The sequence below is a fragment of the Bactrocera dorsalis genome, unplaced genomic scaffold, assembly GCF_023373825.1.
Source record: "Bactrocera dorsalis isolate Fly_Bdor unplaced genomic scaffold, ASM2337382v1 BdCtg320, whole genome shotgun sequence".
Taxonomy (NCBI): domain Eukaryota; kingdom Metazoa; phylum Arthropoda; class Insecta; order Diptera; family Tephritidae; genus Bactrocera; species Bactrocera dorsalis.
The window spans coordinates 9,707-21,891 of NW_026038371.1; the positions used below are offsets into that span (position 1 = coordinate 9,707).

General features: G+C 36.6%; 2 protein-coding genes across 2 annotated transcripts; one reads left to right on the plus strand and one right to left on the minus strand.

Moving 5' to 3' along the window:
- The first annotated feature begins 9,509 nt into the window (after positions 1-9,509).
- Positions 9,510-10,368, plus strand: LOC105227072 (histone deacetylase complex subunit SAP18). Its single transcript, XM_011206242.4, has 2 exons — positions 9,510-9,705; positions 9,778-10,368. The coding sequence occupies exons 1-2, from the start codon at positions 9,640-9,642 to the stop codon at positions 10,159-10,161; spliced, it is 450 nt and encodes a 149-aa protein (XP_011204544.1). The 5' UTR covers positions 9,510-9,639; the 3' UTR covers positions 10,162-10,368.
- LOC105227073 (uncharacterized) lies at positions 10,369-11,689 on the minus strand (the record flags this gene model as incomplete). Its single annotated transcript, XM_049462171.1, is given in 2 exon segments — positions 10,369-10,690; positions 10,755-11,689. Coding segments are annotated over 2 exon segments (1,161 nt in total), but the record flags the coding sequence as incomplete, so codon positions are not given.
- Positions 11,690-12,185: the final 496 nt, after the last annotated feature.

The window sequence follows — 12,185 nt, forward strand, 5'->3', positions numbered from 1 at the left end:
TTAATCAGGCAACAATCCACACGTACTCCATGAGTCACCATTGCATCCCGAAAAAATTTCGCTTTGGTGGGGATTATGAGTCGACGGCGTAATTGGACCGTACTTCTTTCGAGATGATCAAGACCGGCACGTCAGCAATATTGGTCGGTGATCTTGTTTTTGAAAGGGAAATCGTTTAGTAAAATCAAATAACGCTTCGACGATATATACGGCATCTCTTCTCCTTCCAAGACAAAAATAGATTTTAGAGGCACTCTCAACATAACTCTCATGGAAGATAACGTGTGAAGATGAATGTGCGCAAGGAATCTGAATATGGGTACACTGGTACACACCACAACTAAGGAACAGCGAAACCGTGAATTTCGCTCGGCAAACCAACTTCGAAGAAGGAGGAAATGTTTATAGCGGAAGGAAAAGTCATGGCTACCATTTTCAATGCCTGCTCTACATTGACTACCAGGAGAATGACAATACGGTAAAAGACTCTATTTTGTCGAATTATTGGACCGATTCGAATTTCCGGAAAAACAGTCCCTTTCGGGATTAAATAAAATATTCTTCCACCAAAACCACGCATTGGCTCACATCTACACCGGCACTATTGCCACATTAGTGAAATAAAACGACGACCGGGGCAGCAGGTCTACTGAATTCTGCAGATATCGCCCCGTGCGACTTTTTTATGCTTCAAACTTCTACCTACTGGCGGCAAATTTATAAAAAAGTATCAATATCCCAAAATAATATGGAAATAACAGTTTTGCGTATATTCTGCACCTCCACACCCACGTGACACTGCCACATAGGCAACTGCCAAAGGTAATCGATCAAAAAGTTAAGTGACAGCGCCAAAAACTGTAGAATTTCAATAAAAACAACCGAAAAGTAATACGTTTGCCAGCAACAGCAACAACAAACAACAAGGGCGGTGCATGAAAGTGCCAGCACTTTGGCAATTTCGTATTTACATTTGAAAATTGCAAGCGAAATTAATTTCAAATTTAATTTCATTTATTTGAGTTTGCACAAGCAGTTAACACGTTTCAAAAGCACGTACACAGACAGTGTATGCAAATAGTCGAATACGGTGGCAGGAGTCTGAAGTGCCGATATGTATGCCTGTGTATGTACAGTGTGTAGAGATTTATGTAAGAAGTAATGACACCATGGATGGTTACGGCGGTTCCTTCTTCATTTTCGAAGAAAAATGGGCCGATGATTCCACCAGACCAAAATCCGCACCATACAGTGATTCGTGCTGGGTGCATTGGCTTCTCGACGATTACGTGCGGGTTTTCTGTGCCCCAAATGCGACAATTCTGCTTGTTAACGTAACCATCGAGGTGGAAATGAGCCTCGTCCGAAAAGATGATTTTTCGGTAAAATTGACTATTCTCGGTCAAACGATCTTCTGCCCAATCTGTCAATATTTCCCAGTTTTCTTCTAGTGAATAGCGACCCATTTCGTAAATTTTAGACTTTTTACTGAATATCTGTCACTTTCCGAATGGTATTTGACGTTTCCAATGTCGAAATATAGATAATTCAAATTTAAAACGTTAGATGGCCCACCCGTTATATTTCGGAGAACCTAACATACATACATATATACAAATGATCGGCATGACGAGCAGAGTATATTTAGCCATGTCCATCTGTCTGTATATGTGACCTAGTCCCTCAGTTTTTGAGATATCGAACTGAAATGTATACTTTTATCTCCAAAGAACTGCTTATATAGCCGCGATATGGAAAACTATTTCATTTGACGAGATATCTTCACCAAATTGAAGCAAAATCTTGGCTTCATGACAAGCTTCCGGTCACTAGGAAAATCAATAATGAAGCACTGGTCTGCTAAGTTTAAACGAGGCGAAATGAGCACCGAAGACGATAAACGCAGTGGACGCCCAAAAGAGGTTGTTACCGACGAAAACATCTTTTTTGATTAAAAAATAAAAATTTTTGGATGACTGTAAAGTGACGTTTTTCGAGATAGCAGCCACATTAAAGATATCAACTGAATGTGTACATCATATCAATCACGAATATTTGGGTACGAGAAAGCTATACGCAAAATGGGTTTCGGTCAAAAGTCGAAAACAACGACATGTTGAACGAGTTTCTGCGTTCGATATGTGACAATGGATGAAACATGGATCTATTATTTCACTCCGAAGTCAAATCGACAGTCATCCATGTTGACTGAATACGATGAACACGCTCCAAAGCGCGGGAAGGTGCAACAGTCGGTTGGCAAGGTTATAACATCTATATTTAGGGATGCGCTTGGAATAAATTTTACCGACTACCTTGAATAAGGAAGGATCATACAACAGCGACTCTTGCATAGCGTTATTTGATCGTTTCAAAAACAAAACGTAAGGAAATTGGCATTCACCAAAACAAGACGACACAAATCCATCAGTTGGCCTTCGAATTGCTTCCGTATACACCATATTCTCCAGATTTGGCACCCAGCGACTCCTTCTTGTTTTCAGATTTCAAAAAAATTCTCGCCGAGAAGACATTTTCATCGAATGAAGAGGTGATCGCCGAAACTGAGGCCTGTAATGCCTGTGGTCTGTGGTACTATAAAAATGTTATCGAAAAGCTGAAGGATCACTGTAAGCAGTGTATCACCCTTCAAACCCTTCAAGGCAACTATGTTGAATAAAAAAGGAATCTTGCGAAAAAAATTTTGCTATCGTAGACCGGGGACTTTTCAATGGACTTGTTAAGTACCTGAAAATATACTTCTTTCATCAGTCCGGGTCAAATTTGTTCAGATGTTGTGTGTGAAAATGTTGGATGGGCATATGCGTGTGTGTCTCTACATGTTCATGCAATAGTAGGTGTCGCTCATTAAGAGTATCCAACTAACTTTCTCCAAATCATCTAGATTGGCGCCATATATGCATACATACTTACAAATACATACTTACATGCTACATACATGTAACTGTAAACCTTAAATTCTCCAGAAACAAGTGAATATAAGCTGCTGCTGGTCGTGATGGTGTCACTAGCAGCTGATTGTCGTTGCTGCTGACTGACAGCCACGCTGACAATTGTTTCACAAATAAGCACCCTGTATGCTGCTAGATGCTGCCTAGAATGGCTTAGCAAGTTGAATGAATGTTTGTGTGTTTGCATGCAAAAGTTACTTCGAAATAATAAAATTTTCGAGCAGCTGGCAGGCAGTCAACAACAATGTCAACAACAACAACAATCACATTGCTACTCATTGTTTACCACATGCCACCGACAGGCGTCAACGGCAGATAATTTGCTGGCCCGAAAGTACTTCACTGAAATTTTAAAACGTTAACAAAAGAAGAAGAAGAATAAGAAGAGCAAAAAAGCTATATCGATCTGCTACACTGACAGTTATTTTTTTGTTTGTTTGTTTGCAAAATATACTCTGTCGGCTTTTGCTTTCCACTTTTTAAGTATATTCGTATATTTGTTTGTGCGCTTGTGTACTCATTTTCTAACAACTTTGTTACTTAAATTTCCCCTCCGAACGCCTGTAAATGTGCTAGCGCAGCTGTTGGCCGTGAATGAAGCCTATGAAAGGTGAGAAAACTTTTCGCAAACTTGTGACGCAATCATTCTGCGGTGTACAAAGCTGCTCCCTTCTGGGACTTAGTGCGGAAATATTGTGGTGTGCTGGCGAAAATCGGATTACGATAATGAGGTGAAAGTGAAACTTATTGCGATTCCTTTGCAGTCTGCTAAGCTCGTTTCAGACAAGTAAAATCAAGGGAAATTCGCGGGAAAGTGAGAAATAGCTAAGGACGAAGCTATTGGCTTGATGCGGAAAAAATAACCTAATAAAAAGGTTACTGATATATGAAACTTGCTTTTAGGTAGGCAGTTCCCGGCCGCACTTGATACTCGAAGCAACAGCATTATAGTGGGAGGACGCCCAAGACAAGGACCGAAAGTTTTTTTGGGACTCAGCTAGAAGCAGTCACGACATTCGGGTTTACATACTCGAAACGTACTCAGATTTTAATCCGGCCAAGTACTGTTAAATCGGCAGAATTCTGTTCCACTACGACAACAACAGCCGGGTCTACGAAACCGCCACAGACCCAGATTTTTAACCAACCAAGAACTGTTAACTCGGCAGCATTGCTTAAAATTTTTGCAGAGATATTTTCTGCCGCCACAACAACAACGACGTCGCCTGAACCCGTTCCCCCGACAGTCGGGCCTACATAACCGTAGCGGACATGGATTTCTTATCCGGCCAAAGGACTGTCAACTCGGTATAACAACAATAACAAAAACGTAGCAACAACGTAGCCTCAAAATACTTCGATTTTTTTCAATATTGTCATCTCGGCGAAATTTCTCAGAATTATTTGGGAGTACTGAAATAACAACAAATACTTTTGTTGCTTCAATAGAAGAACAAAAAATATAACGGTTTTCAAATAGAATATATAACCCCAGATGCATATTTTAATACATGACTTCTTCAATAGTTGGCTTTTAGTAGCCTTCCATCTCAAGAGAAACGTTCTTCAAACCAAAAATAAAGATATATAAACACATAAATCGATTTATTCATCAAAACCGGCGAGGACCTAGTTGTCACGGTACCTAGGTATACACACGAAAGAACTCTTAAGGACCAAGTACAACTAGAAGTTAGAGAATCGTTCCCACGGCAGTCGGATCTACGTAAACGGAACGGACATAATTCCGCCGCTACAACAATAACAACAACAACATAAGTTACGGAAATTCTGAAAAAGCTGGATTATCATACTTTACGGCTTGGACCTTATTGTCACGATCCTTAGGCTTCCATATGAGAGAACCCAAAGAACAAAGAACAGCTAGAATTTATTGAAATTCTGAATAAATGTTGAGTTTCTTATTTTTACATAAGCTACTCGTGAATTTTTTGCTTTGAAAAACTAAATGCTAACTGCAAGTTAAGTTCGGTACAGTTTGAATTAAAGAAAGGACTTTTGAAAATTACCAGTTTCAGAATATAGCATATTGAACACTATACGAAATTAATAACTTAAAATTTTTCTTGTTTTTATTGTTGTTTGAACAAAGTTCTTTTCCAGCTTAAGGCCTAACAGCTTAGAAATATTTCAATTAATTTATTTTATGAATACATGCTCCAATACTAGCTTTCAATCCATCTGCCACAGACGAATGTGGTTTCTTTGTTGTTGCTGCTATTGATCGGTATTAGGAATAAATTGCTTCACTATTTTTGTTGTTATTATGGCACTGAAATGAAAAATTGTGAATTGTTTTGTGAATTTTATTTTTCCAAGTGCAAGTTGTGTTGAGATTTTCATGTCCATACGTCAGCAACAACAATGGAAATCAACAACACTGGTAGTAATATTAGCTAAAACAGCAAAAACAACGCACACTCTCTAGGCATTCCAATCACAGCAATTGTACGAGTTATTTTTTCATTTCATTCTAATAAGTGTTTGGTATTTCTGTTTTGCGTCTTCGTCGAAAGTATTTTCCGTTCCAGCGCTGGAAATTTATGACCTTTGATGTCAATATCACAAACGTAGCGTGGAATCGAAATGAGGCGACTGTGCACATAGTGAAATACATATGTACATATTTATGTAAATATTGCTTTGAAAATGTTGTGATTTTGCTTCGGCAATTTTTCATCGATGCAAATGTGTGGGTTAGTATGTGAGATTCAGTGTATAGTCAGCCAATTAAATTTTTATAGTGACAATTAGCAGCCAGACTATCAAATGCAGCAATATAACGTATTTTTAAATTTATATTAATTCCATCAGACATCGGCAATTTTTAAATATATTAAAATTCTAACTATTTTCTGCACATGCCATTATTAAAAACAAACCAAATATGTATCTGATAGAGGAAAAGTGCCCCAAATAAGTAAACAAAAAAATATTGAAATTATATGCTAACAACAAGCACTTATTAAATGTATAATTTAAATGAACCTTAAAGAGCGAAGTTTTGGGTTCCGGGGCACACACCCATAAATTATAGCAACTAATTTCCTCTGTCATTGTTTTCTTTCCTGTTTGTAAATAAATTAATTATAAATAGAGGCAAATGTTATTTGTGAATTATTGAAGGCTGTGAAATATTTTGTTGTTTTTATCTTGTTATTATTATTTTATTCCTGTATTTGGGGTATAATCTGTTTTTAACTTCTTGCGGTTCATTTACAAAAGATGTCGATTAGGTAACACTGATTATTTGACAGTTTGTAAATATTTTGTTATTGTTAAATATGTAAATAGAATTGAACAATAATTTAAAAATTAAATGAAAACCATTTTTGCACTAAATAATGTAAAATAAATGAGTAAAAACGAATGAGTGAAGTGTTAATGGATATAAAATTGTAAAATATAAGCGTAAAATAAATATTAAAACGAAAAAATGCGTACTTCAAATAGTTGAAATTTTAACTTTAAACGCAAGTATGTACATACATATATCGAAAACTATAAGTTTCCGCGGTTAAAAATATACATATTCTTGATCTGGAGAACCCCCCTCTACGAGGATTCTCGAAATCCTCCCACGGTATTCTAAAGCCGATCCTTATTATTATTGTTCTTGCAGTATATACTCGCATTCGTTATCTCTAAAAATTACTGCAATGTATTTGCATATAAATGCAATTTTCTGTTTACATATTTCAATTAATTTATCAACAGCCTTTTTACTACTAACTAACTACATAAGTAATCACTTAAACGATTTCACTGCCAATTATATGCGAAATGCTTTTTCGGCATTGTAATCCAAATTACAGTTGGCCATGCGCCCATTTAATGATATCTTTGTTAAAAATGTTTTCCCCGTTATACCAACAACACTAACATAAACACTGTAGTTTCAGCTGCCATGCATAAATACTATATGTATGTATGTATGTATATGTACAAGTCCATAAATATGTGTATTTATAGATCTTGATTGAAATTAATTCAACGCCAGCACATTTTTCTGCAGGCTACAAAATATAATCAAAAGGAATTGTCTTATTAGACTATAAAATATATGTAATCATAAAGAATTAAACATATCGATGCTGACAATTTCAATCCTAATGCTGATTATTATATCATGTATGTACATATGTATGTATATCCCCTTATTGTCTTACGCTGAACAGGCTGAACCTAAAATAAGTTTGTCGCGACGTTTATAATATACAAAAGGAAACGTCGGAACCACAGTTAAATATATGTATATCTACATATATAAATGCTCAGAGGGACGAACTGAGTCAATGTAAACTTGCTTGCCTTTCTATCTGTCTTAAATTTTGCACACACGTCGTTTTCGCCATAAAGATACTCATTTTTCGCAGCTGCCATTCAAACCGACGTTCCACGTCCGTCAGGTCTACGCAACCAGAACGGACTCAGACTCAAACGGCCGAGGAATGTCAACTCGAAGTAATTTTGCCGCTATAACAACAACAACCGATCAAACACAAGTCCTTGTATAGAAAACTTTTTAATTTGGCAAGGTATTCCCACCATTAAATCTGAAGATTTTGTTCAGATCAAACTGCCATATCTGCCATACAACTGAACCATCAAAATCAAAATAAAGATCTTTCTATACTCTTTATACTAAATTTATTGTAAATTTAAAAAGCACGTGTCATTTTACATTAGGAAATTGAATAGAAGAATGCTCTGAAACACAAAACAATATTTTATTTCTATTGTTGTTATTTCCAATAATTGAATAATTTTATAAAGTACTGAGTCTAATCAGAATGATGCAGTGATAACGAAATCCAATTAGACCACACTGGGTATTCTAATAACTTATTACTTTTTATTTATTTTTACTATTTTGGCATGTGATTGCTAAACAAGATACAGATGTCAGCAAATGTAAAATCTCAAGATACATACATATACTCGTATACAGTATACACTAATAAATATAGAAATGTACATACATAAGTACATATGTATATCAAAACAGATATTCGTATGGCGACCTCAATATCATTCATTACGTTGGTTACTAACAAAAAATTGCATAACATGTAATATTTCTTGGTATACTAATAAATCTTAATTATTCTCTTAATATTGATTTGCTGTGATGCGAAAGTTTTTAAACTGACGGCAATTGTATGTGTGTGTATGCAGGAACTCACCCAAAAATCAGCTGGAGTAGGCGAAAATTTTTTGTGGAACTTTGCAGAAAACAGCACTAAATAAAACACTTTAAAACAATGAATTTATATGTATGTTAGCTCCGATTATCATGCAAATGGAGATATTGTGTATTTAGAAAACATGGGAAATTTCTTATTCGCTTTTAGAATATTCGTGATCTTTCCGATACACTTTTCACTTTATATATGCTTTGGTATATATAACTACATCTGCGATCAACTGGAATCGCAATTTCGACTATTTAAGCTTTTGCACTTGTTAAACAAATATGACACTTGGATTTGTAAAAATCTGCTTATTGTGTTGGGATGTTATGAGTATTCTACACTTTACTTAGGAATCCGCAAAACTGTGCAGCTGACACCGACGACCGAATAATTTGTGTTTGCAAATTGATGAAAATTCCAAACAATTGTCAGCTGCGTTGCCAACTATGCTCGAAAAGCACAAGGGAAGAAATTGGGGGATAAAAGTCAAAACTAAACGGACAGTCGATAATAAACTGTAGAAATCAAAAATCTTAACCCACATTCACACACAGCATTAAAGGTTTGTTCACGCAGTTTTTATATGGCTTAATAAAGATAAAATAAATACTATCAATATAGTTTTAACTATCTTATAATCTTAATTAAACAGTCTTGTGAGGTTTCGCTTTGTACAGACAGTTCAAATTATTTTTTAGTTAATGGTAACAAAATCAGTTAGAAATTTTTTATGTGATTGTCCAAAATAGAGGATTTTCTGAAAAATTTGTTGGAGAGTATCTCGAAATGTACTTAACCATAAAAAGCACGAACTCTGAACACTAAGGTGTTGGATCGACTGTATGTTGTTTTGTTTGTGAAGTCGACAGTTCATAGTAGGTATGCGAAGTATATTACAAAAACAAAAAAACTTCAAAAACATGATAAATGTATTCATGAATTTTGAAGATATTTCAGCGCTAAAAATTACTGAAAAACTCTAATTGCGTTTTGCGGAAAAAAAGAATTTCCTGATTTTACCTTACAAAAACTGCATATACTCTATTTTTGATTTAAGTACATTTAAAAACATGCATTTTAAGATATTTTCGAATGAAATTGAAACATGTTTTCCGAAAAGCCTCTTTTCTAAACATTTACATATATTATTTTAAAAATGTTCAATTTTTAGCTCCTGAATTTCGGATTAAAAACTATTATTAACAATTATATTTCTATCCATGATAATTTTCTAGTGAAACCATAACAAGTAAATATATTTCATTTTTTAGAATGCAACACTGCGTACCAATTGAAGTTGGCTGTAGTAGTTTGCCTGTCAACTTTCATTCTGCTTACCGTGTTTGCTTCATTTTCAGTGTTTAGAATTCAGAGTGGATAGTTTAAGTTGAATTTTGAGTGAATAATAAATTAAAACTAGTCATAAAGTAAATAAATCCCAAGAAGCTACTATGGCCAACGTAGAATCAATGATTGTGGAAGAGAAGTCTCACATAAAACCTATAGATCGTGAAAAAGTTTGTAGTCGGCGCCCATTTTTCTGCTAACCAAATTGTTTATTTCTATTCAACGTATTATAATTTTTACAGACATGTCCGCTGTTGTTACGTGTTTTCTGCTCGACTGGTCGCCATCACTCCGTATCAGAATACATGTATGGTAATGTACCAAGCAATGAACTACAGATATATACCTGGCAGGACGCCACACTACATGAACTCACATCGCTAGTACGAGATGTTAATCCTGATACTCGTAAAAAAGGAACTTACTTCGACTTCGCAATAGTATTTCCGAATTTCCGCAATAATCACTACCAGATGCGTGAAATCGGTGTAACCTGTACTGGTCAAAAGGGAGCAGATGATACCAAAACATTGGCACAAGCTAAATTCTGCATTGGTGATTTTCTAGACATTTCCATCACACCACCTAATCGTTTGCCGCCCATACGCCGTCAGAGACCGTACTAGCTAGCAGATAATGTATGCTGCAAGCATTATTACTTTGCTACAATACTTTACTTTTAAGGTACCTTTCCTTAGTGTTATTTGAATTTCGATTATTTTGCCCTTTTAAGATTTTATACGAAAAATGTGTACCATTTGAAAATTTGCTGACTGACGAAGGCATAAAGTCGTTTGGGTAAAAAAAGAAAATACAAATTAATAAAAACACAATTTCAAGTTTTAGTTTATAATTAAAGATGTAATTATTGATATATATTTGAAAGCTTAAATATTATCATTTTATATATTTATTGTAAGTTTAAATTGCTAATTTCTGTAGATGGAATTCGGCCGTCTGGATTTCTTCTTGCCGATCTGTGTCATGTCGATCTCAATGCCATTTGGCAATACAGCTGTATTTTGTTCGTAATTAATGAAAGCATTTTGTTGCAGCTCTTCCTCTGTTTCACGTGTGTTGGGATCGCATTTGATGCCGGTCTCATAGTGGTATTCACGTTTGTTACCATCGGGATCAATGTAGCCATAGGTGCCCCTACAAGCAAAAATAAATTTTTATCATTAATGCAGTTTTAGAAAATAATGCAAAAGAAGCTTACTTCGTAATGCAATCTGTGCCTATGATTTCCTCCTTGAATGAGCCATCATCATTCTCATAACCCCAAGTAATGCTGCCGTCCTCATTCTCCTCACGCCATTTGCGAATTGTTTGCGCGACAGGACGTTGGCGACGCTGTTGTGGCTGTTCACGTTCATCTGGTTGTACTTGATTATATTCAATGGCCGGACGTGCTGGTGCTGGACGTGGACGAGAGCGCACTGGTGCCGGAGCTGGTTGTGGTGCTGATTGCGCCTCATACTGTGGGCGTTGTTCACGCACTTGTGGACGTGTCCGTATAACATTGACACGTTGTGGTGCTTGCTGTGGCAAAGGTGCCGGTGCAGGTGCACTCTGTTGTGGCCGCTCCAAACCAAAACGTTGCGCACCAAAGCTTCCAATACCGTAATCATTAAAAGCTGGTCGACTGTTGTACGTTGTGGCTGCTATGGGTGCAGCTGGTGTTGGTCGTTCAGTAAAGCGCGTTGATGGCAAGGCAGGTTGCGGTGATGGTGCCAAAATATGCTCATCATCTTGCAACAATTGTGGCAATGAGGGTGTATCATGTATGGTATTTACCTCACCGTTGAGGAAAGCATTCGCTTGCTGCTGAAATTGTGCCTGCTGCGCTTGCACCAATTGCTGCTCGCGTAATAGTTGTGGCAAGAAGACATCTGGTTGTTCATCTTCAGCCGATTCGGTTACCGGTTTGGGTTCCTCTTGTATGCGCGGCGCTACCGACGGTATATAGGAGTTTTGTGCACGCAAAGCGATTGGACGACGTACGCGTACCGGCTTATCATTGCGAAATTGTGAGCGTAGCGAAACTGCTGGCCCGGCCACGGGAACAGCGCCTGGTATGCTCAATCTAGGTGGAAATGGCCCCTGTGCTTCAACGACTAGCAGCAGCGAGGTTATGGCCAAGCAGCTGGCAAACTAGAAAGTGAAATGGAAAAAGAAAAATTAGTTGCGCTTTATTGAAAAGAAAATAAATGCAGTTATTAAAAAATGTACATACGTATGTACATATGTATAAAGAAAAAAAAGTTGAAAGTTCAATTTCAAAAACTTATAACGTTAATTGGGCCCGCACCTTTCACATGTTTACAAGATTTAGTAGCGCTTCGCAGGTGTTAATGCGCAAATTGGCCGCACCGTGTAAGCGCCACTCTAACCATAATTGCGTAAAAAATGCTTTTAAACGAATTTATGTGCGTGAGTGTGTGGTAATAACTACCACTATATATCTATATGTCCATAATTTGATATATTGCCTCTAATATTTTATTGCCGTTACACTCTAATAACGCCACATTGCACTTGTTGCGTTGCATTCATGTGGCAAGTGCCTTTGTGTCTTGACAAATTTGTCAAACGTCGAACTTCTCTAATTAGTTGCATTTAACGGCTGGCTTTGCATCATACATACATA

What these genes read in the sequence shown, in the direction of transcription:
- LOC105227072 (XM_011206242.4), top strand. Translation starts at nt 9,640, where the DNA reads ATGGCCAACGTAGAATCAATGATTGTGGAAGAGAAGTCTCACATAAAA. An exon ending in AACCTATAGATCGTGAAAAA is followed by an intron (nt 9,706 to 9,777) that starts GTTTGTAGTCGG and finishes TAATTTTTACAG; the next exon opens with ACATGTCCGCTGTTGTTACG.